This window comes from Schistocerca gregaria, chromosome 7 (assembly GCF_023897955.1).
Source record: "Schistocerca gregaria isolate iqSchGreg1 chromosome 7, iqSchGreg1.2, whole genome shotgun sequence".
Classification (NCBI taxonomy): domain Eukaryota; kingdom Metazoa; phylum Arthropoda; class Insecta; order Orthoptera; family Acrididae; genus Schistocerca; species Schistocerca gregaria.
Window position 1 is genome coordinate 166032318 of NC_064926.1, and position 26718 is coordinate 166059035.

A 26718-nucleotide genomic window follows, 5' to 3' on the forward strand; every position below is an offset into this window, starting at 1 on the left:
GAAAACTCGCCCAAAGAAGATAAATTGTTGCTTCGTCATTACTTTTGATATTTTCTCTTTCTTTTATATAGATTTCCTTGCTAGTTTCATTTTCCAGCAATCTATTGTTTTATTGCACCCATTAATTTTCTAGGAAATGTCTTTAAAGTACCTTTGTTATGTCCACCTTATAATTCATCGTTCAGCATTTTTTTCTGGTCATGTCAATACGCTACAGCGTTTATTATTTTTTTTATTTTTCTTTGTATGCTCTACTTCTAGGTATTTTCGTTAAACCATATTCTCTGTCCATTTTATTATCTCTTACATGTATTGCTAATTTTTCTAGTCCATTCTGTGGTACAGTTTGTCCAAGATATTTAAATTTAATCATTCATTGTATTTTACCTATCTGTAGTTGGATGTATTTCTTATATTTATCATCAGTGTTCCACCCCACACCCCAACTGAACTTTTGAGACAAGTTCTGTTCACCATTTTTCTCCAAAATATGTATTCAAGCAACTGCTTCTGTTAAATTTTCTGAAAGTATTCAAATATAGATTGTATTTAAATTGACTACATTTATGCCGTAGAGAATTAACTACAATGCATATGATAAACATTTACAAAATTGTAAACTTCTTTCATATTTGTAATCAAGCTACTTACATCTAATCCCGTTTTTTAAGTTTTTAGCCTTCAGTCATATAACACACTGAAAATAGACATGAAGCTCTTCTTCTAACAGTTCTTGAGCACATTTTCTCTCTGACTTTCCACCTGCTAATTAAACACTTCAAAATAACAGTAGGGAACTATTACTACTGCCTACTTAAACATAGTTGTAATTAAACTCCTTTTCCATAAACACTTGTGACGTCAATAATTTCTTATTTCATAATTGAGCAAATTTTTAAATAAGTGAATAATGTGTGAACATGTTTCTACTACCTCCCTGGAGTCAACTAGGCAACTATACATTCGTAAGTTTATTACATTGGTTCTTTCTTAACATATTAACGACAGTATTGTTGTAGGACAGCAGCTCCAGCCACAAGCACTATGACAACTTGTGTATGTCTTCTGTTTAACAACTACAGCAATAAATCTGTTTCACATATACCTAAGGGTGCTATGCAAGTTCTGTATGTTACAGCAAATGGTGTACCAATGGACTTATACAGCCGCACTCATGATCCTGCAAGTTATATATCCCCAGAAAGGGCTCAAGCTGCACTAGCAAATATTCCAGTACCGGTTGGTATGTTCATGAATATGGCACATGTTCCACCACGATTTTACAACCAGCATCAGCAAGCTTTGCAAGGTACAGAAACATGTTTTGTTCTTGATACACTTCACTCCTAGTTAATGTACTGTACTAATGTGATTATTCAGTTGTGGTGGTGTCGGTGTTTAATGTCTATTTGATAAATATGCTGACAAGCCGATTTAGAGATATCATTTGTGTAAAAACCAACAAAAGAAGCAGCAAAAACCATTTGAGACCCTGTCAGCACTCTTTATTACTCAAAAATTGTGTTTTATCCTGTTCTTTGTATAGTTTGCAAATAGGTATGTTGCGAGTAGTCTGCGATTTTAGTAGTTGAATTTGCTTCAAATAAATATAAAGGTCTTGGGTTTCCAACCAGAGGAGCTCCTCAAAATAGCTTCAGATGTTGGTGGAAGTGGCACTCATTGAAATGTTGCACCATTTTGAGGAACTCTCGTGATTGGAAACCTGAGACCTTAATGTTAGTTCAAATTAGCTTGAAAGAAAACATTCATATGTTTCAAAATGGTCTTTGGTGGCCTAAAAAGCAGAGCCGTTTAACTTAATCATGCGAGTCAATGTTTGGAATGGAACTTTTGTAGAGGTAATGATGTAAAGGAATTCAAGTGTTGATGACATAGTCTAGTATTGTCCTATTTGCTGTACTAACTTCACTAGTAGAAAAAGTAGATGTTCTTTGTTCTAAGATGCTAGCTATCACTACTACATTGCCATACCGGGTATGTATGGTATGGAGACAAATCCACTGCCAAGTGTTTGTCATCACACAAGAGAAAAGTACACTCATACATTGTTTCATTCATGTATAAGTGCACTAATTATTTTGCAAACACGTTGGCAAAGTCTGTTTCAAAAATGGTCCTGGGCCAGATGGTGTGCCGTGCCACTAACCACAATTTGCTTATTTTTCAATATTTATATGCAGAAAATAAAGGTATTTCAAAATGTGTCTGATAAAATAATTCATGTGGGTGCAGTATGCTATGAAATAGCACTTATTAAGTACATTTGTATTCTCACATTTTGAGGCAGAATTTGCATGTGCAAACACACATTTTTCAAGTCCCTAACCAACAGACTTCAGCCTGATATATTGCAGTTTCTACCATTAGTTCTGTGAAATAACTTGCTTCAAATCATACCAAGTGAATTACATTACTGTTTTCCATTTCACAAGAGTATCCTGATCTATTAAAGAATCATACAGTGGAACCTCCTTTTTACACTTTCAGCAGAGAGACCCAAAAGAGTGTAAAATACAGGAAAGCCTAGGAAACACAACAAGGGAGAAAATGAATGAATAACACTGTCATTCTCTTTATATTGTTCAGAATATGAAATTTAAAAAAAAAATTAAATTTTGCCTATTTAAAAAATCTTAAACAGTTTGTTTTATTTCTTTCTAACAGCAGTTAGTTCTACTTATCTCTCCACGTATACAAAGCATCAATCACACAGAAGCAGTGGCTAAGTGCTGGAACACACAAATGTGTGAGCATTTCTATCACAGTTCCAATTGTGTCCAAAGGTGTAAACGAAACACAGAAGCAAAATTCTTTTGTGAAAAGACACTCGCGTTCTAATGTGAGAATCATTATCATTATAAAATAATGGTAAATAAAACTTGTAACACAATATTGGTTGAAACACTTAAGTTGGCCATCTTTGTAAAAAGATAACAATAAGCATGAAATCTACCGCTTGTTATAAACAAGGTCACTCAGTTCAGGTATGTCCTGGGTGAGGAAGAGGGTGGAAATTGTCACGTTATGGAGCATCTTGAGGAGGGATGTTTGCACCTGACATCAGGTTGTGCCAACCCAAGACTACTTGCCTATATAGTCTAGCGTATTTCACATTGAAGTAATTATGATAGCCCATTATAGAGATGGTCATAATCAAAAGTCGTGTTTATATGTGTAAATGACTGAAAGTAAATTAAAGCTGTTGTAATACACGCAATGGGCAGAAAGAAGGTTGCTACTAGAGTCACTATTGTCAGATTGTGATTATCATTGAGGGAGTGACTGCATGCTTTCCAACCATTCCAAAAACTATGAACATAAACTATGAACAAAAACAGGTGGCCATAACCCCACATACCGACAATGAAAATTTTGCTTACCACGCTAACACTACATTTAATGATCAATAAATTTGCGTATATTATGTTTTTTCTGCTCTGTTCCAAGGCTGACTTTGAGCAGGAATACGACACACTTTTTGAAGAAATCTGTATGAAAATCAATGTCAAAGGTCATGATAACATCAAAGAAAACTTAAAATTTCATCCTGTGATACAGGAACCATGTATGTAAACTTCCCCTGGAGAAGAAAAAATTGGAAAAAGTACTTCAGGTCCTGAGAAATGTGGCTGTGTACTACAATGGCATTAAGTGCAGATGGTGGATAAAAGTTTACTTAAAAATCACACAGGTATAATACCACTGATGCAGTGTCGCAGAAAGAAGAGGTTGTTGAAGCTAAATACATGTCTTTGCTCTTTAGCGGGTTAGTGTCTGATGGAATAGTTAGTCAGGTTACATGACACCAAAGTACCAATCAGCTTTAGTACTAAAAAGTGCTGGGTAAGGCTTAACAATACAGCATCCAACATGAAAAACCATACTACACACGTTCCACTGTTTATAATAATAATTGTGGAGAAAGCAAAAACCTCAATATAGAACAAACAGGTAGATGCTTTGCCATTAAGGTTAGAGAATACATTAACAGCAGTGACAATTGCAAATCTTCATTTGGGAACCATATTCAGAAGACCAAACAGAAATGGAATGATACTGAAAGCTTATTAGAAATTTTTCATCAAAGCAGGAAAGGAAGACAGCTTGACAATTTAGAAGATATGAAAATTTATTGGGAGTTTAAAGACCAGCCAAATCATACCTGTAATAAACAGACTGACATGAAAAATATAATGTTCTTAGACATCCTCAGTAACATCTAATAAGATGATGATTTTAGGTATATTTAAAATGTGTTGACTATTGGTCTTTGCAACTAGGCTTACTTTTTAATGATTGGCACCTGTTCTATCTTACCTAAGTAAGTTCACATTTGTGCATTGCTTACAGAGTATCACACTCTTGTGCGATTGTGTGTGACTGTTTTCTGTTTGTGGTCTGCTACCTTCGACCTGGATCTGAGATTTTTGTCTCTATTTTACACTTGTTTTCTGTTGGCAGTGTTTGTTGTGACTGGGTGGTCACTTACTTTTTTCTATTTGATATATGAGTAGGTGTACTTACATATTTAGCTATCACTTACTTTAAATGAGAAAATTCACATTGTCACATCGCATGCGTATTATGAGAAATCTCTCTCTCTCTCTCTCTCTCTCTCTCTCTCTCTCTCTCTCTCTCTCTCTCTCTCTCTCTCTCTCTCTCTCTGTGTGTGTGTGTGTGTGTGTGTGTGTGTGTGTGTGTCTCCTTGCTTTACATATACTCCCAGTTTTATTTATGATTTTAAGATGATCATTTTTGTGTCTAGGCAGATCAGTTCAGTTTCACAATACAATGTGTCAGTGATGGTAAGTTGTACATGCACTTGCATATGTAAATAGAACCTATTTTTAATTTACAGACTTCTTTTTATTTGTTTACAAGCTCACACTATTTATGTTTACATCTTCGTCATTCTACTGACATTGAAATTCCTCCATCCCTCCATTCGTTCATCCACCACATTCACTACACAAGTGTTGTAATTCAGTGCATATTGTGAACTCTGTTTTTATTTTCACATGTGTGTGCGGAACAATGAGTTAATTTATACTTTCATATGTGTTTGGCTTCAGACTGCTGGAAGCGTGTTCCAGCTTGTCGTAACTTTGTTGTTAAGTGGATTTTATCATTCCCACAAAATTGCCCTTATGTTCTAAGTTTCACAGGTCTGCTACTTGATTTCTAACCATAACGTATTTTATTTGGTGCAGTTTTGACTGTTATTCTGAAAGGAATTGCAATAAATAAAAAAATTTTAACAGCCAAATGCAGAATGTCTACATTCAGTGAAAAATTGTGTTACTAGAATGAAGTTATTAGTTACTATCACTGAAGACGAAGACTGCAACCAGCCGCACTTTCTGAATGGATGATTATTTTGCAATAACGAGTCAGACAGCCATGAGGATTTACAAAAGTGTGAACTTCGTATGAAAAATCCTGGCTGTCTGACAATGGGCTTAAGCCTGAGGCTGGTTACTCTGAAAGAAATAGTCCATTAATTAGTAGGATTGTAAAATATGTTCAAATGTTTCATGTGATGAAGTGATACTTCATATGAGTAGTTCCTTGTTAAAAGTCTCGTTCACAGAATTTAATGCAAACTGAGTAACATTTTGCATGCAAACTGAGTGACATTTTGCAGTTTGCTGTTGCTTTTAGCTGATCATCTGAAAACACACAGTAATCAACATTATCTAAATGATAAAAATCATCAAACCACCATCGTGAAAATGTGGCAACCACTTGTAAATAGTTAAATTACACACAAGCCCATTTGAACCCCTTTTTTTTTTCTCTCTCTCTCAGCACGACAAAACCAGAGAAACAGAGCAGCAACGAGGAACAAAGTTAAGAACACACGCAATTCTGTAAAAACTGGACTTAATCAAGCAGGGCAGAGTCAGGATGCAACACAATCTTACAGTCAAGCTGCACCACTAACTCAAGGAATGTCACAGGTGAGTTTTTAAAAGGTAAACAGTATTAAGACATGAAAACTATGAAATCTTACTGACTGAAAACTGCAGATAGAAAACAGGAGTAGAAATTGATACAATAATTGTAGATGTTAAGTAATTTCATACAAAGCATAATATTTTGGTTTTATATAATTTTTATACTTTGATACCATGTGGTGCCAGAATATTATGAAATAAGTATTTATTCCTATAAGTGAGAAAACAGGGAAGGGCTATATTGCGTTTTCATATAGATCAAAAGTTTGCTAAAATATTGTCTATGTTTCTAGAAACGAAACTGCTCCAGTGTTTCAGTAGTGACAGGTAAGACATTTAAGTCAGGATCAACACTATTTAGCACAGCTGTTCTTGTGACGTGGCAGATGAATTAGAACCATACAAGCTTATATTACAGTTGCTTGAATTGCTGATGTGATGCAAAATATCGGAACATAACAGAATGCTTTTAAAAGACATCATTGTCCTCTTCAACTGTTAGAATTATTTATTTATAAAATCTCCAATTCAGATTTACTCCTTTTATTATTCTAAAGTTTTATGACTATGAATCCACATCCAAGAAAAAATGAACAACATAGTGCACTGCTTTTCTTTAAGAGTAATTCTCCAACTTTATGAAATCTGTCGGTGGTGAGAAATCGGCATGTGTCGAACATTGCTGATCTGCGTAATGTCTAGATAGCAACACTCAGGTAAAAAGGGGGGGGGGGTTGCTGTGGACTAGTAAACTTTGCTAAGTGAAATGAAAAGCTTAAATGTCTCAAAATAGTAACAGATACATATCAGTGCTTTTTAATATGCTATGAAAACCCAAATGATAATTTTGCTGGAAGTAGATGAATTACACTGTACCATTTTTCATTGTCCAGCATACCAAATGTTCGTTCTGTCAGGTATCATAATTTTAAATTTGTACGTGGTCTTGTGAGACAGTGTTGTTCACCATTTAAAATGGCTTTTGTACGGTTCTTCAGTGAAGTCTGATTAAAACTAATGTTAGATTTTGGTGAAAATGCATACTACTTAATAGTTTTAGTTTTGACAAACATCTCATTTTGTCAGTTATTTATGAATTTTGATAATACAACCTGTTGTTTTATTTACAGTGTCTAAATAAATCTTAGAAGTATTTCAGCAATAAATGTTACTGTTGTTATTTTGTGTTTGTTCTGAAACAAAATGTTTATGTTCATGTTTTTGGAATTTCTTTCAGGGAATGTCGCAACCTGGATTTAGCCTGTCACAGCCAGGACTTTCCCAGCCTGAGTTGTCACAGGACAGTTATATGGTGGGAGAATTCCAGTCACAAATGGATGGACTCCTGTCACAGGATTCAACCTACCAAGGAGACCGCTCAGCCTTTTTCACTGGCGGCGCTTCACAAGGAGGACAGTTCTCACAGGTAGGTATGTGAATCCCTACCCTGTCCACTCCCTTCCTTTTTTCCTATATGCCCAGACTACCTCATTGGTTATCCAGCACATGACATTGTGATATATTTTGTGACATAGCATAACAGCTATGTTATGAAATTCATCTGTAAAGCTTCACATTCCATTTGTGAACTATGTTCACTGTATTTTTTTAAAAAAGTTTGGATTTTGGAGAATGATTTAAGGCTTAAAGGAATCCCTCATTCCTAGTTAACATGTTGGGATGGATGGTTGTCTCTCATGTGAAGTAAATGAAGAAAAAAAAGTGTAATTCTTATTTGAAACTGCATTAATTGCTGCAGGCTAACCATTGATAACTGCTTGGGAAATGTTTGACTCGATAAATACTTCTGTGACTAATGCCCTCTAAGTAGAGCAGTTGTGAAGTTTCCAAATTTACCTAGTACGTGAATATAAATGTTAGTTCTCTACTGTGAATACATTGGTAGTTGATTGAACACATGCAATGACCCAGTTCATTAAAGAAACATGTAGGTTGAACAGGACAGCAGCTAGGGTTGATTGAAGAATTTTAAATAAGTCTCAGACATTCAAATGAACTGACAGAGTTCAACATGTTATTAAAAGTTTAAATAATGTACAGGAATCCAGCCAGGGGACATCGCCGATGACTTCACTTGGCAGCATTCCCATAATTTATTTGAACATTGTATATGCCAGGAGAAATTAGGATCTCACTTGTTAATAAAACACTTTAGTAAATTAAATGGACAAAATAGATACTACCTTCAAACCTTTGTCAAAGTTGTGATAGAAATTTATTGAATGCTGTTTGTCGTTGATCTTTCAGCCATATTGAGCACGCGGGCGGTGGCTGGTTCGCGGAGCGTCGCGGGAGCGGCACGAAGTGACACAAACCCAATTGAGGGGCGGACGGAGACGGTAGTAGAGTGGAACATCCAAACATGCAAGTGCAAGAGAGACAGCTGGGAGCTGTCAGCCGATGTGTGGGAGAGGCAAAGAAGCTGCTGCTGCTACTGCTGCTGTTGGAGCAATCGCTACCCACCGGAACCGGAAGCCGACCCCCGGAAATACAACCTGAATACTGATCCAGATCTGGCAAGGTTTACTGCTTGGTAAGTGCAGTGCCACAGTCTGTCAGGGATCACAAGAATGGGAAATTGAATGGTTACCAATGCCAGCTTCTGTTTTGAAGTATTGCCAACAAGGGTACAGCAAATCATAATTTATGTAAGTCATGACACATGAAACAGAATTTTTGTAGAAGTGCCAAGATGGCTTGTTTCTTTTTATGAGTTTTAAAAACTCTTATAATAATTCACACATTATAAGAATGAGTGAGAAGGAAACAACTTGCAAATTCTTACACATTTCAGTTTGTTTGAAAATTTTATTGTGTGGGGAAAAGTTTTTGCACTCTTTACATTTTAATTTTCTGTTCGTGTTGAGATGAATGTGGGCAAATACATTTTAGAAATTGCACTGGGAATAGCATGCTGCAACATGCTTTCAGCGTTATCAGTCCTCCATGCCTGTAGGATTTCCATTTATCCATTATTTGTATCTTTATCCCTAATTTCTGGGATGGTTAGGCAAGAGTTGCCCTCGTGGATGTGTGTTACTGTTCCAGAGGGTGAAGCAAAAGGTGACGTTTCAAATTCAGTTGTGAATTAGTATTACACATTTAGAGAAGTCTTAACTCAGTAATATGAGCTTAACCTAATGCTCATTTCTTGAATTTTTTTGCCGATGTAATAGTTTTGAGTTTAAATAGCAAAAATCAATGATTAAATGTACTGTGGACTTTGTAACAAATTCCTCTAATTTGAAAATGTAATCTCTGCCTGTGCAGTTTATCTTTATTGTTAGGATTTTATAATTTATATAGTTTGATATACTGACTGAAATTAAACCCATTTGTGTTTGTGAAATGTCATTAAAAAACATGGGCAAATAAATCAAATAACCAGAATGGGAAAAATTGAGCTTTTATTGTTTTTTCTGTTAGTTGTTTAGATCATACTGCCATCACTTTAGGTGCAAACTAATGTTAAGTTTTTGGGAAGTGTAGTAGAATAAAGCAAATTTGATTTTTGTGAACAGTGGTATATTTTTGATAAACGTTGTATTTCTGCCCTTGGTATGGTACAAACATGAAGTCTCACTGCTCTGCTTAATGTAGAAAAACTTTTATAATGATTTTACTTTGTTGTAATAATTAAATGAAAATGTTGGTTCTTGCATTAGGGGCAACTGCTGGGTGACGAATGAAATTTCTGTTTTAAATATTTTATTTTAGAAATATGAGAGATTTTTAACACACACACACACACACACACACACACACACACACACACACACACACACAGAGTTATGTAAAATGTTGTTTTAGTTTTTATTTCTCCATGAAAAGATGTCTTAGTTAGGACAGAATCCCTGTGTATAGAGGGTGAAAGATTTTAATCAGAGCTTTTGGAATGTAGTTGCAATGCAACACCCACAATGTGAAAATGAGAAATCAATTCCTTGCAGACTGCTATGAAGTCTGCAGAGTGCCTTCGTCAGAGCCTCATGTCATACATGCATGTAATTGCTTGCACGTTTAAACACAGTGTATAATGACTAACATTTGTTCTGTTCTTCTTTTAGAGCTAATATGACCATCTACCATCTACCATTTAATTTCATTTGTAATCAAGATTTCATCAGCAGTCATACACTGTATGTTCACATGTATGACTATATCTCCAAGAATATATGTTGCCAAATTTTAAAATTTGTAATGGTTAATAGGTTAACATCATTAATGCACTTCCCTTTTTGTTGACTGTATCAGTTACAAAAGTAGTTAGAGTTAGCAGTCATATAGGTAATTGTTTCCTTTGTTTGCTGTGTTGATATGCCATGAAGGATTAGTTGTTCAAACATTGTGGTGTGCTGTAGGTGTGTAAGGAGTTGCACAATTACTGTGCAACAGTTGTACAGAAATGAAATGTTACAGGAGTGTGATCTTTTTATGCTCCTTAGGTCTTGGGAAAATTTCATGAGATTGTGCAAAAGTGAAAAGGTTGATGAATATTTAATATAGTAATGGGATTGAATATTTAATTCCATTTTCAAATCCTCTTTCATTCTTCCGACTTAATAAAAACCATTGTACCATTATGGCATATCCATGGAAATAGATTTTTGTTTCTCCCTCCTCCCCTCCCCTCCTCTCTCTCTCTCTCTCTCTCTCTCTCTCTCTCTCTCTCTCTCTCTCTCTCTCTCTCTCTCTCTCTCTCTTTTAGGACTCAATGCATTTTGTACAATGGGTTAAAACACTTCAGTTATTTGCTATAGATACTTTGCTTAGTGGGGAAGTCTTGGATCATCGAAAGATGTTTATCCGTCCAGTGTATTTGGCTTCCTGTTTTAGATATGGCTTTATGTATATGGAAATTATTGGTATTGTCTAAAATTCATTGAATGTGGATGTTAGTAGTATAGCGTGAACAAAATATTTTTAAAACAAATAGTGTGGTATTGAAATGTGACCATATTGTACATGGTCTTTCCAAGTTCACTGAGATAATACTGTAGTACCTGAAAGTGGCCTTTTGAAATGTAGCAGTCTTTCAGAGTTCCTTATCAAGAAATAGAAACATCATTTATTCCATAAATAAAATGTGTATTGGAAAGACAGTTGAGATACAAATATTGCTGTGTGTGGCATTTCTTACAGTGAATTCCAAAGTATTGTGGTTGCAGATTAGTCCTTTATTGTGTAAGTTTGAATGTGTAGGCATTTGTGTCGTGAAATTAGTATTGTTTCAGACGTCTGGCCAAGATTTAATAAGCAATCACCGTAGGGTACTCATTTTGTGAACATACCATGATTTCAGTTTGAATATGGTTGCTAAAAGGCAATGTGTGTATAATAACAAAATTTCTTTGATCTTAGGAATATACAAACTGTATGCAATTTTCATTTAGTTCATTACCAAGCGGCCATTCAAGATGAAAAACAATGTATGAATCATTAAACAGAGCCCAGCAAAAAGAAAACGATCACCTGCATTCTTCCACAAAACACTAGTTTTCAGATTTCTTCATGTGTACAGTTGCTTACAATCGTTTGTAAACTGCATTACAAGAAAAATTATGTTGGTTTTCTATAATTTCCTGTTCTGTAAGGGTATCATTTTTTTGCATGTATATGTTTGTATGATGTGAACTATTAAAAAGTATTTCGAAGCAAGTCTATTTTAATAATTCATACCAAGGGAAGAAACAGCTGAGATTCACTGTTCTTCATTGCACTGTCAGATTATCTGTATTACAGTTAAAGTTGAATTTGTGGTTTTATGTAGTGTTTTCTTTTCCTCTAAATTTTGTAGTGTAATAGGTATGGTGTGCAGTAATAAGTAAATTACATCTTTCTTTGATTGTATTGCAGGTACAGTGATTGTTTTTGTTTGAAATTTAATGTTGCTTTATCACTCCCAATGATGGTATCTCGTTGACACCGTAAATGCTGTGTTCAGTATTTATTGGTAATTTGAAAAGAATTCAGATATTCCTTCTCAGCTGTGTACTGCTATGATAAAGGCATTTTAAGTATTTCTTAGTTGTAATGACATTTCAGAATATTAAATTTTATCCCGAATATTGTAAAATAAGGTAATATACTTCCTTATACTTGCTTAAGCGAGCTACATAGCAGTGCACATTTTGTAATCTCACTGTTAATGTTATAAAAAATTGTGGCAAGCAAGCAGATTTGCACAAACTAGAGCTTCACATTTTATTTCTTGAATATTTATGGAGTCTGTGGTACCGACAAGCAGTAGAATTTCTCAACTGTGCATTACTTCTCATAGTATTTGTGAAATGTTACCCTCAGTTTTATTTCTGTTTAAAGCTAGGAGTGGTTTATGAATAACTTTGTTGGTTGTTGTTTTATGTAAAGTAGGAAGGAACTTTTTGGATAAGTGACTCCATATAAGTCAGCTGACATTATCATTTTTTTTCTTCAGCCCTTGTTTCTGGAAGTTCAATCTTGTGGCATGATGTTCTTTGCAAATAATAGTGACAAGTATTATGATTTATTAACAAAATGTTTTTATGTTAATGAAAATGCCAGAAATAAATCCCTCAAATTATCATAGTAGTTTACTGTGTTAAAATCACCTTAATGCCATTGTGTCCGTTAGCAATAAAGAGCTGATATTGTTAGATATTGTGACTGTGTATTGGAGTGGTTAAAATCATTTGTGGTATTAACGTATCCTGTAATTTATTCTCTTACTCATTTCTACACCACCCCATCCCTCTATACTTAACTTTCTTCTCTCATCCTTAGCCTTTCTTTCTCATGTTACTGGCTTTGTGTGCGAATGAGCATTGTACAGATTTCCTTCTCTACTACAGCATTAAGGATTTTTTAAATTTATTTATTGTTATTATTCCTGTGCACGCATTCACTTTCGTAGACTTTTTGAGTGACTGAGTTACATATTGACACACTGCCATTAACATTGTCATTCTATCCTGTGGTTGCAAATCCTATAGAAGCATTTATAATGTCATGTCAAGTGTCTGCTGCAACTTCCATAACAAGGAGAGGTCCCCAGCTGTGGGATTGACTTTTAAAACCATCTTTATGGTGGTGTTAGTTAAGGTTCCAGGTATCACACCCTGCAATAATTCTCCCTGGTGGGCCTTCGTTTGTGAGTAATCAATGAAAAAAATTTGAGAATTTCATGCGATGCTCCACAGCTTTAAAAAAGTTATGTAGCACAGTCTGGTTGCTTAGCGTAATGGGTAAGGTAGTACTCACATGCCAAAAGTTGCTGGTTCAGAGCTCCTCGGGTGCTATCAAACTCTTTATTTTTAAATCTTCGTCAAAGTGACTTGGTTAATTTTTTATTTGATTCCTTGATCACAGCTGTATTTTTTGCAGTTGCTCCCATTTTTTTTCTTACTATCGCACTTTTTTTTTCGCTTGAAATCGTGCATGTGAATTTAATTTCTTAAGGTATTGATCTATCATACTATTTAAACACTTGATAAAGCTGCTCTATGAGTTAAACCAAAGGAAGAAAAAATCTATTTATAAATTGACTTGCACTGTTGTCAAAAATGTATTTTGCATTACAGGATGTATGTATTTTGTAGATGGTAATTGTTACCATACAAACATACGAAATGTAAATTATTATTGCTCTAGGGACAAAATAATGCAGGTGAACATTTGAGTGAAAGAAAGAGGCCTATAAGTAAAATTATATTCAAACAAATTAGGAATAGAAATAATGAATGAAGTAGCATGGACAAAGACATATGATAATAAAATTAAACAAATAAAATTGAAGTTACTATATAAAAGTTATTAAAATCACATGAACAAAGGTTGCAAGTGGGAAAAATAATGATAGGGAGAAAAATGAGAGCAAAATCGGTTGCATTTAAACCAATTAATTGAATAAAGGTAATGATCAGTGTCATTTTGATTGAATCTTTAAAATAAAAAACTTCAAAAGGCCTTGGAGGTGCGAACATTTGGTGTGTGAGGACTCTACCTTTACTATAATTTACACAAAAACTCTGTACAACATTGCTTTTTGAAAGCAATGTGAAATTTCAGTGATAATTAGCAAACGAGGTCCCACCAGGATGAATAGCTGTGTAGTGTCGTACGTATGTCATCCGCATTGGGGACCTCTCCTTCGAGAATGGAGTGCTGTATTACTAAAGAAATGGTGGGAGGAGGGTCCAATCAATGAAGTAATGCAAAACACAACTTGCATTAAGCTTAAAATGAATTCACACTTCCGCTCTGTTTCTCGTTGAAGATAAAGGTTCAAACATGAATTATCAGTTGACATAACATACATACGTGTTACATTCACTTTTTGAACTAGTGTCTGCCTATTCTCAATTCATACTTCTTTCCATCTTCTGTATGGTTTTCACACATTCAGTTACTCTTTCTTATTGGATTACATTGTGTTGTTAGTTTAGATAGGTGTCTTTAATAGGTTTTTCGCTGTAAGGCTGCATTATTATTTATGTGGAGGTCAGGGTATGTATGCATTTAAAGTGTTGTATATGTTTGCAATTTTGCATGTTAACTGTGGGATGGGATGTCTCTTCTAAGTGTTAGCACACACACTTGAAAATAATTTTGAAATGAGACAGTTTGTGCGCAAGCAGGTTACGTAGTCCAGTGTTCCAAATTTTATGTGGGCATTTTTAAAGAGAATAGTATATAGCTCGTCACTGAACTGTATTAACCATTATAATGTGGCTATTGGCAGGGTGTATACACCCCAGAAAATCGGAGAAAAATCCAGAAATTTTTTTCAACTGGTAACAATCGGGGAAATACTTGGGAATTTTTTAGGATTCTGGGAATTTTTCATTGTTTCAGTTTTAAGTAAATTTTCTGTAACTTTGACTGTTTAGAACTGATACTTGGACAAAGAATTTGATTTTAGCCCACTACCGCAGAATAATACTGCAGCCATAAAGCACAAATGAGAAAATGACACAAAAATAAATCTCCAGTTGAAGAGATAATTCTCTACTTACAATAACAGAACACAATGCACAAACAGGCATCTGCCGACAGCAAAAGTGTTAAAGGCTTTAGGACAAAGGCTATGTAATATTTTATAACATTAAACTGCTTTCCATGAGTGTGATGTCACAACTGTTTACATTTCTAACAGATGGCAGGAAAATATTGCGATGGTGGTGTGAGAAGCGTACCTCTTAAAGTAAATTTCCTTTTATGGAAGACAAATTATGGCATGTGTGATGAATTTCTTAACTTACGGAATGTTTGACTCTTTCAGAGCTTAATGGTTTGAGGACCAGCCACTTAAAAAAATGTCAGGCCCGGAAGCCCAGTCATTTGTGCCTTCATTTAAAGTTTTATTGGCGCATTCGTGTTGGATACATCTTGAAGGGTAATACAAGTTAAAAAAGACCAAGCTTCAAGGTTAGTTTTTCATATTTATTTTAGTTCTTTCGTAGGTTACAAAATGTGTAGTAATGATGGCAAAAAGTTTAATTATCCTCCAAACGAAAGTGCAAGGTGAGTTCGTGAGCAATTTCAGATGTAATTGACTTTCCTATGGAGAAGTCAATGTGCTCAACGGGAATGTTTGTTCAGCCAGGTCACCCACAAAATGTTCAATACAATGCAGTGAAATTTACAATCTTGTTTGTCAGAAATATTCAGCTGCTGCAATTTACGCTGTGGTCTTAGGATCCTGCCTAACCACAAGCTGAGCAAAAAACGGGCAAAAAATTTTTGACAATGAATATTATATGTGAAATTATAGTGTTTATTGACAGCTTTGTTTCTGGTAGTCATATTTCACAGAGCAAGAATATGTATTATTGTGCCATATATTCCCAAATTTGTAGTTCACTGCCAGGCCGCTCAGAGTGCTGCTACAGTCTTTGTTCCCATATCATAGCATGGGTGTAACACTTCTTCTGTTTTTGTGTTATGTGTTCGGAAACTACTGAACCACATATACGGTGAATTTGTATATATACTTTAGTAACATCAAAATATGCACTGTATGTGCTACTTTGCACTAAATGTGTTTCCAAAGTGGAAATTTCTATGCCATTATATAACACACCCTCCCCCCTTTTACCACTCAGAGAATTGATACATTTTATAGCTGCGAGAGAAGGTATGTTATCACTTAACAAGGAAAAAATTTACTTTCACACAGGGAAAAAGTGTTTTTACTGGGAAATCTGGGAACAATACCAACCATTTGCTGTTGTCTTGTTAATATAGTATTTGATAGAATTGTTGAAAACTGTGTTAAACAGCCATTATTTTAATTCACAAAAGTTAAATACTATCCGTGTTGTTGAAAGGAATGATGGAGAGCTCCTATCAAAACTTTGTTTAGGTTGTCTGACCGTACTTTTAGACTAGGTCTTAAATCTAGTGAAAGGACAGTTAAAAAATTGAAAATATTGACTTTACTCAAACAGTTGGATGTTAGGTGATGAATATGTTCTTCCATATGTACTTCGAGCAAAATTTCTGTTCAGACAATGTCTGAATTTGAAAGAAAGCCTCATTTATATTCTAGGAAGTGATATTGTAGCAGCAACTGAAAGTAGTGATTGTCTTGTGAGGGCTATGATGATAGATCTTGTCCTTAAAGGTAAAGGATTGTATCATTATAACTTATTGACCGAGATTATTCTGTCATTTTAAAGTTTTGATCATTCTTTAATGTTGACTTACTCTTTTGTCAGCTGCAGTTACTGAGAATCATCCATTTGCTGGTAGAATTGCTACCTGTAGCGACAAATTCCAAATGACACAATCCTTTTTTTCCTTTCTGGCCATAATCTGGATAATACTGACCTAATTGATTTGTAACTGGATCAACTATTCTGGTTTACATGTAAGGTGCACTTGTATCAAAAGGACCCACCATGAAATTTACTAAATTTTTTTCCAGTAGTGTAGAGGCAATTGAGGATACATATTAAGATACGTACCTAATAGTGAATTATGATTGTTACCATAAGTACATATTAACTAGAACCAAAATGAACACATTTGGAGAAAACTCGGAACTTGCATGGAACTGGTACACTTTGTAGACAGAAGTATAAGATTGTATTTCAGACACTATGAAATCTTAATGCATGTCTCTGAACCAGTTTGGACATACTGGTTGTGCGCAGTGTAAATGCAGAAGGCTCCACAGGTAACACACAAGCTTGATAATTTCCTGCCGTCCTTTGCTTTGTGAAAGGAACGATGCTTTCTTTTGCAGTGGGTAACCACGGGCTATTTAGGTACTCCTTAGACATTTGGCAAAGTGATGCTGAGAATATGTTTAGTGATGTATTAAAGATGTTAAATAGAGAGAGCGGGTGTTACACTAAAAACTTCTAATTCAGCGTTGCGAGATTAATTTACTGAGGCGGATTGGATAAACTTTCAATGGGCAATTTTGTCACTGTCCTAGCCTTGGTAGAGGGTAAATAAACTGGCACAACAAATTTTTAAGACTTCATAAAAATACAGTTTACCTTCTACATCAACATTACCAAAACTCAATGATATGATGAGCTTTACCTTCTTGTTATTGTTAACAGTACTGTAGTAAGATGGAATCTATCTGTTTTTGGTCTGTTCAATAAGTCGGATAAAGTTGAGTGTTCTGTGCCAGAGAATCAGTTGTTGATAGTAAAAGTTGTTGCTGTCATTGTAGCCTCTACCATTTTCATCACAACCGAGGTATTTTGAAGTTCTCATGGGGCACAATTGCAAGTATTGGAAGAGTTCAACTGTAGACCTCTGAAATTAGGCAGTAAAACATCTTCCAAGGAGAGGTCCCCATTCAGATACTACTTAAACAGTTTTGTTGGGTTGGGTAAAGTTTCATATCTTGCAGCCATTCACCCTGGTGAGCCCTTGTTTCAGTGAGTAACGACAAAAAGGTATTGTGATTCATTACATGAATAGAGCCTCGAAAATAAAATTAGATTTAGAAATGTCACCATAGTATGCTGACACAAGTTATTTCACTGGGGCCCTGAAGATTGTGGGCCCATGTTGGATGCAGAGTATTTATATTTTTTGCATCTGTATCAAAGTTACTGTCATTATTTTTATTCAATTATTTTGTTTAAATATAGTTTTGTTATTTCCAACTCTGTACTATGTCAGTTTAATTGTTGTATTAACTGTATTTTTCTATTATTATTTTGTTCCTTCATTAACTTTTAATTTGGAGTTTTTGCCCAAGTGATTTTAATTATTTTTATGTATTTACTTAATTTAATATCTTCCTGTTCATCACTTTATATTTTCACTGGTGTTATTGCAATCTGATTAACATAAATCATTTTGCTCCAATTTTATTTCATTTTTAAAACTTTCTTTCGTTTAAATCTTTATTTGTGCTAGTTTATCCATGATGCATCAGCAGCCCCTAGTCTTCTGGTTAACATTGCTGACACTGTCACTGGTCCCGGGATTCGATTCCATTCTGTGTTGCGAACTTTCTCTGCTTGGGGACTGGGTGTATGCATTGTCCTCTTCATCGATGCACAAATTGTCAAAGTGGCATAAAATAAAAAGACTTGAACCAGTTGTCTGAACTCCTCAGAAGGGTTCTCCCACCAAAAAGTGCCATGTACACATTTCATTTTTTCCTACAATACAATTAGGATTTGTTACAAATGTTTGTGTGGTGGTTACTACAAAAAATAAATTTTCACTTCATTACACAGCCATTTTAAATTAATAGATTATTTCATCTTCTGTTTTTAACTGTTTAACATTTGCATTTTTAAAAATAATTTGTCAATGGACAAAGGATCAAATGAAAAAAAGAATTAAAAAATGAGAACATAAGAAAAAATGTTAGTGTGACAATTTAAATTGTGTGTCAAAAAGCTAGAAAAACAAAAAAATATATGTGTAAAATTAACTAATGGAACAAAACTAATGATCAGCCGTTTTGAAATTAAAAAGAACTTCCAGGATTCAGAGTGTCAACCTGCATATGAGATTTTTACCTGCTAGGCAGGTGCCATTTCAAAAGTTGGTTGTTCTCAAAGCTTTAGTGGATAATCAGGTGATGCTTAGGGAATTAGATTAGAAAATGACACTTAAAGTAGCAGGGCTCGCAACTCTGCCAGGTTCATGCTTGGCTACCATGGCGCCCCAGCCTTTGCACCATCTTTCCCCTTCTGTGCTGCATGTCTGTCCTCTTGCTATTTTTCTTTTGCCTCAAACGCCCACCCCCAATGGGGAACACATCAGGGATGTTATTGAGAATGTTCCACATTGTTTGTTGCTGACATAAGAACAGTCTCACCACTGTTCCTTGGTCCCCCTTTTTTTTTTTCCTATCCTTCCGCCGCTTCGGCGTTTGAGGTTCCTCTTTTTCTTGTTCTTCCCTGTGTAAATGGTCTTTCTATTAATCACAGTAAAACAAACTATGTCCAGTTTCAGACAGTCTCTAAAGAAGATGAACAACAACAAAAACTAGGTGACATGCAGATAGCTAAGGTCGATAGTACAAAGTACCTTGGCTTACATATAGATAGCAAACTAAACTGGTCAAACCACATCTTGGATCTCTGCAAAAGGCTGAATTCGGCAACTTATGCTTTATGCATTATCTGCTCTTACAGAAATACGGAAACCAGTAAATCAGCTTATTATGGTTATTTTCATGCCATTATGACATATGGAATCATATTCTGGGGAAATCAGCCACTTGCTAGGAAAGTGCTATCTGCACAGAAAAGAGCCATAAGAATCATGAGTGGAGCCCACCCTAGAGCCACATGCAGAAATCTTTTTAAAGAACTTCAAATCTTCACGTCCATTGCACAATATATATTCTCCTTGATGTGTTTCATAAGAGAAAAAAAGCCCCTCTTCAAACCTAATAGTGTTTATCATAATCATGATACTAGAAGAAAAGATGATATCCACTATGAGCATGCAAACCTGAGTAAGGTACAGAAGGGGGTCCACTTCAGTGGTTGTAAGATTTTTAATGCCCTCCCTTCACAAATTAAGTGTTTAGTAGATGATGAGTTTCGTTTAAGAAAAGCTTAAGGCAGTTCCTATTGCAAGGGTCATTTTATACTATAGAAGAGTTCCTGAACCACGATGAATAGTACCCTAGTACCTGTATGGATAAGTCTCAGATACATTTCCCACTCTTCATTTGTGAGCCTGTATATCTATTGCTTGTAAACATCTTAAGTTTTCAGTAGTATATTTTCTGTATGTACGTGTATAGAGTCTGTAATACTTAACTTTGTAACATTATTATTTTTTATTTTAATTTGTAATGTTAATCTAAGCCATATAATTTTAATATGAATAATAGCAATACTTACAAAATACCACAAAAAGTTTGTAAAACTGACACGTTCCATATCCTGTGATGTATTCACAACATGGATCACCGGAACAATAAATAAATAAAAATAAAAATAAAATGTGCTTGTGAAGACCGGTTCACGCATCTGACACGTAACAGGTGAGAGGGTAATGCGTAATTTCCAGCCCCATGTCGACATGTGGGGTTCACGCAGGTACAGTGCAGCCCAGGGAGGGATGATTGCCCCACTTCCCAAATTGCCAATTGGTCCTTCCGTCAGGTGTTCAGGGGGTGCCCTTGCGCAGGGGACCCCAGTTCGAAGGAGGGCAATCGTGGGGGATTTTCTCGCTATGATCCAGTTGTCTTTACAATCAACATCTACAAAACATTAACTGAATGAGGCTAACGATTCAAAGACCAGCTGCACTATGTGGTATCATGTACTGAAGATTATCGGTTCTTTGCAACAGTAAATCCATTCATTATTCAGAAAGGTGTTTATGCTGTTGCCGTCCCTGTGAAATCCTTCTCTCGTTTACGGAATGGCACTTTGCTTTTGGAGACTACTACTGATTCTCAAGCACAACAATTGGTTGCTGCCTCGCTTCTCCATGGCTATTGTGTTTGTGTGAAGTCCCATATAACTTTGAATATTTCCTGTGGTGTTATTTACACTAGGCTGCTCAACAGTCTGACTGAGGCTGAAATCCAATCGTACTACTCTGGTCAGGGTGTCATTGCCATCCATCGGGTGATGAAAAAAGTAGATTCCTCCTAAGTGCCCACACACACTCTTTTTCTGACCTTTGATAGAGTGGTGCTTCTGTCCAAGATCATAGCAGGCCATGAAATTATCACAGTCCGACCATACATCCCAAACCCAATCCGATGCTACCAGTGTCATCATTTCAACATTACTAGAACGTCTAGTCGACACCCAGCCAAATGTGTAACCTGTGTTAGAGATGCGCACAAGGGCTATTGTCCGCCTCCTCCTCCCTGCTGTATCAACTACAATGGCAGCCATGCTGCCGCCTCCCGAGATTGTCCCGTGTATCTTGATGAATAGGCTGTCCAGGAGATCCAGGTAAAGGAAAAAGTGCATTACCCGGTTCCTGAAAAGTTGTTGGCTAATCGCAAACCCTGTGTTCTAATGTCTGGCACTTATAGTTCTGTTCTTGCTACATCTTGCACCATGAAGGACATGGCCACACAGATGTATGACCTCAAATTCAGCCCTGAGGTTGATAAATTGCTCTTTGTCAAGGTAGCATCAGTCCCATTCTGCGACTGTGCAGCAAGCCATCAAACTCTTACCTCAGGGGGCGAAGCCACCAGCTACCCAACCGGCAAGCCGGAAAGTACAGTAGTAGTACTCCCTTGAAGACTTCCTGCGTCCCTCCATCCAACCAACACCTGAGTCTTCCTCAGGCTCAAAGAAGTCCACCAAAAGGCAAACGCTCTTCTCCTTCACCGTCTCTAGGATACTCTTCGACGGTGTTGCCATTTGTTACCTTCGCTCGGCCGGCCTCTGTATCACTGGTGCACACCACCAACCGTTTTTCTGTGTTGGACTCCACAGACCGACAGCACAAGAGAGCCGATGCTTCTGTGGACCTCATGGAGCAGGATTCTCCTGCCTCTATGCCCCATAGCAGTGACTCTTCGCAGGCTGGCACTCGGCAGCTGCCAAGGTGATACCACTTCAGTTTTTTCTTATTATGATTCTCCTCCAATGGAACAGTCGCAGTCTTCGATTCCACGAAGAGGGTTTACAGCTGGTTGTAGCATTGCACTGTACCCTTGTACTGTGCCTCCAGAAAATAAAATTGTGTCCTCTAGACCGCTTTGAGCTTTCACATTTCTTCCCAGTCCGTTTTGACCTTTCACATTTCTTCCCAGTCTGTTTTGACCTTTCCCCTGATGTCGGCATTCCATCTCATGGGGAGTCATACTGCTTATACGGGATGACGTTCGTAGTCAGCACATCTCCCTGACTACCCATCTTCAAGCTGTTGCAGTTTGCCTTTTCCTTCCTCAACTGACTTTCACTTTGTACCGTTTATATCCCTCCATCATTAGATGTCCCCAGGGCAGACTTCCTCCAGCTTATTGAGCAGCTGCCTCACCCATTTCTGCTACTCACAAGGGAACCTCCCCATCGCACCCCCCTCAGATTTAGTTATAAGTTGGCACAGTGGATAGACCTTGAAAGACTGAACACAGACCAATCAAGAAAACAGGAAGAATTTATGTGGACCTATGAAAAAACAAACAAAATATACAAACTGAGTAGTCCATGGGCAACATAGGCCACATCAAGGATGATATGAGCTCAAGAGCGCCGTGGTCCTGTGGTTAGCGTGAGCAGCTGCCGAACGAGAGGTCCTTGGTTCAAGTCTTCCCTCGAGTGAAAAGTTTAAATTTTTATTTTCAGACAGTTATCAGAGCTCAGGCACTAACACATAATCAACTTCGCTCTCCAAAATTCCAGGACATGTTCAGATTTGCTTGGACATATGCAGGATTTGACGGTCTACACACAGAAAAATTTGAAAATGTTAAAAACGTGTTTCGACAGAGCACAGAGAAAACTCTGCGACTGTGAAACTGTTGCATTCATTTGTTGCTGTTTATGTCACACACTCCTATGTTTTCGTCACTTTTTTGGGAGTGATTATCACGTCCACAAGAAAACCTAATTCGGGCAAGGTAGAAGAATCTTTTTACCCATTCGCCAAGTGTGCTAGTTAGGTGGTTTGACAACATATTCCTGTCATGTGACGTACATGCCATCACCAGTGTCATACGGAATATATCAGACGTATTTTCCTGGATAAAATGTTTTCGGTTACCATTTGCAGAGGCACGTCCTTTCATATACTAATCGCATGGTTTTGCGGCGGGGTCGCAAAACACAGACACTAAACTTATTACAGTGAACAGAGGCGTCAATGAACGAACGAACAGATCATAACTTTGCAAAAATAAAGTAAGTAAACTTTTCGCTCAAGGGAAGACTGGAACCAAGGACCTCTCCCTCCACAGCTGCTCACGCTAACCACGGCACTCCTGTGCTCACATCCTCCTTGATATTGCCTATGTTGTCCATGGACTACTAAATTTGTATATTTTGCTTATTTTTTCATAGTTCTACACAACTTCTTCCTGTTTTCTCGATTGATCTGCATTCAGTTTTTTCAAGGCCTATCCACTGTGCCAAATTATAACTAAATCTGAGGGGGGGGGGGGGGGGGGGCGATGAGGAAGTTCCCTTGTCAGTGACTTTAATGTGCACCACCTCCTTTGGGGTTCTCCCAGAACATGTCAGAGAGGTGTCCTCTTGGCTGCCCTTCTTAATCAATCTAACCTCTTCTGCCTTAACACAAAAGCACCCACATTCCTTTCCAACTTGTCGCACACCTGTTCCCATTAGGACCTATCCTGCACTGTGCAGTTTGCCCACCGTCTCGAGTGGTCCGTTCTTTCTGACACCTATTCGAGCGACCATTCCCCATGTGCTATCCATTTGCTGACTCCTACCCCACCTGCGTGTACACCCCAATGGTAGCTTACCAAGGCTGACTGATGGCTTTACTCCTCTTTGGTGATCTTTGAAGAACAAGATTTCCCCAGTTGTGATGACCAGGTGGAATATCTTATAAACTTCATCCTTACTGCTGCAGAACATTCCATTCCCTGCATTTCCTCTTTACCACGCTGTGTCCCAGTCCCTTGGTGGACTGAGGCATGGTGCATTGCAGTTCCACTCGTGGAGACCTGCTCTCCACGTTTTTAACCATCATCCTACAATGGCAAACTGCATTCATTATGAACAGATGTGTGCACAGTGTCACAACGTTCTTCAGGATAGCAAAAACGCTAGCTGGATTTCACTCGCTTGTTCTTTTAGCAGTTCCACCCCCTTCCCCTCTCATTTGGGCCAACTTCCAACGGCCCTCTGGGACTAAGATTATTTCCCAACTTTCGGCCCAACTGGCAGACGATCTCATCGTGGACCTTATTACTACCTTCAACACCTTGTGCTGCCATTTTGCAGAAATTTCTTTCTTCATCGGAAATGAGCGGAGGCGGCTCGGGCGATATCCTTCTTTTGTCAGACTCATAAGTGCTACAATCCCGCCTTTACTATGAGTGAGTTAGATCATGCTCTCAGTTCATCCTGATCTTCCAGCCCACCCAGGGCTAGACACTGGGCAAGCATTTTCTGCTTAATACATACAACCGCATCTGGGCAGAGGGCACGTTTCCCAGTTGGAAGTCTATATGCTGAAGCTGCTGAACTACCACTGTCCTACCGCCGTGATTTTCTCCTCAGTAGATATGCATGCCGTTTATCTGCCATGTGAGGCCACCCATCCTATGCAGCCTCCTTTGATGGCTCCTTTGACTGTCAGGATGGGGCATGTCCCTCTTCTGTTACCTCCTGGAGTCCGCTTTTGGCTCTTGCTCCTGTGGTGTAACTTCACAGTACCTGGTGGGTGTGAACCCTTCACCACCTTGGCTTCATGTGGCAGCCCATGTTCTCCTTGGCCTCCATTCGCTTCCTGAGGCACTACTCCAGTGTCGCTCTATCACCTTCAGTTCTACGTCTTTCACATGGAACATTGTGATAGTACCTTTGGTACACTGATGGCTCTTGGGCTGTCCGTGGTGCCGGGCATGCCTTCATTATTGGTGCCGATGTTTTTCGGTATCGGCTTCAGACGCACTGCTCAGTATTTACAGCCTAGATCTTTGTCCTGTATCAGGCCATGGAGTACATGCAGCGACACAGGCTTTTCCATTGTGTCATCTACTCAGACACTCTCAGCACTCTTCAAAGTCTTTGTGTGCTGTACACTTACTGCTACGCGTCCGTTGAGGAAAACTGTACTTGCTCACTCTTGATCGAGCCACTGTGATTTTTGTATGTGGGTCCCTGGTCATGTCAGTAGGCCAGGAAATGGGACTGCTTACGCTGCTAACAAGACTGCAGTCATCGTACCTCAGCCCACTATTTCCTATATTCCCTCTGATGGTCTCTGTGTACCCATCTCTGAGGAGTGGTGTCACTTTGGCATCGCCATTGGCCCTCCCTTCATGGCAGTAAGCTCCAGATTATTAAGCTTCTCCCAACAGCTTGGGCGACCTCATCTCTGCCCTCCCGCTGGGAGGTCATTTTAACTATGTTGCATATAGGACACTGCCTTTTTAACCATTGCCATTTGTTAAGTGGTGCTCTCCCACCACTTTGTGCACATTGCACTCAAGTTTTAATTGTCCCTCATTTCCTGACAGAATGGCCATTTTTTTAACCGTTTATGTTCTCACTTGGGTTTGCCATCAGTTATTGACCATTTTAGTAAACGACGCAAAGGTTGTCGACAGCGTTATACTGTTTATCTATCGTAGCACTGTGGTGAAAGCCATTTAATTTTTAGTTCTGGACCTCCATTTCTCTATGGTGTATTTTTTAGCCTTTCCTCCATATCTGTGTTTTAGCTGTCTTCTCTTGTGTTGTTTTTGTGCACTAAAACCAAACAAACTTAAAGTGGTAGATAAGTTTTCCTATCCGGGCAACAAAATAACCGCTGATGGTCAGAGTAGAAAGGATATAAAATGTTGACTGGCTATGTCAAGGAAAGTGTTTCTGAAGAAGAGAAATTTGTTAACATCTAGTATAGATTTAAGTGTCAGGAAGTCTTCTCTCATAGTATTTGTATTGAAGTGAAACATGGGCGATAAACAGTTTAGACAAGAAGAGAATCAAAGCTTTTGAAATGTTGTGCTACAGAAGATTGCTGAATATTAGATTTGTAGATCACATAACTAATAAGGAGGTACTGAACAGAATTGGGAAGAAGAGGAATTTGTGGTATAACTTGACTAGAAGGAGGAATCGGTTGGTAGGACATGTTCTGAGGCATCAAGTGATCAACAATTTAGTATTGTAGGGAAGCGTGGAGGATAAAAATCGTAGAGGGAGGCCAAGAGATGAATACACAAAGCAGATTTAGATGATGTAGGTTCAAGTACTTACTTCAAGAGACCTGCACAGAATAGAGTAACATTGAGAGTTGCATCAAATCAGTCTTTGGACTGAAGAGCACAACAGTGGATACTGAGAAATTCTTCTTTGTCAATGACTTGCAAACAGAGCCCCATCAGGGTGTCTGAATGGCTGCAGGTACCATAACGTACACCACTGTACAGGTGGTTTCAAAAAGTTGATTGCACATATGGGTGCCTTTCCTTGTTAGTCATTGAAGATAAAAATGTTGATCCCTTATTTACTTGATTTGGAAAGTATATATGTGCCGAGTGAGAATATGCAATGGACACGTTAAAGCATTTTGTCACTTGCAGTGTACACTCTTACAGAGTAGTTCAGCTGACAATTCGTTATTGATA

At 37.5% G+C, this 26718-nt stretch overlaps 1 protein-coding gene across 1 annotated transcript in view; it reads left to right on the top strand.

Annotated features, from left to right (window-relative positions):
- The window catches only part of LOC126281209 (regulator of nonsense transcripts 1), a 113281-nt gene extending 100645 nt beyond the window's left edge, over positions 1-12636 (top strand). Inside the window, exons 15-18 of the mRNA XM_049979946.1 lie at positions 1139-1309; positions 5830-5981; positions 7216-7404; positions 8247-12636. Coding sequence (XP_049835903.1) covers positions 1139-1309; positions 5830-5981; positions 7216-7404; positions 8247-8255 — 521 coding nt within the window. The 3' untranslated portion in view covers positions 8256-12636. The remainder of the gene's footprint in view (positions 1-1138; positions 1310-5829; positions 5982-7215; positions 7405-8246) is intronic.
- Positions 12637-26718: the final 14082 nt, after the last annotated feature.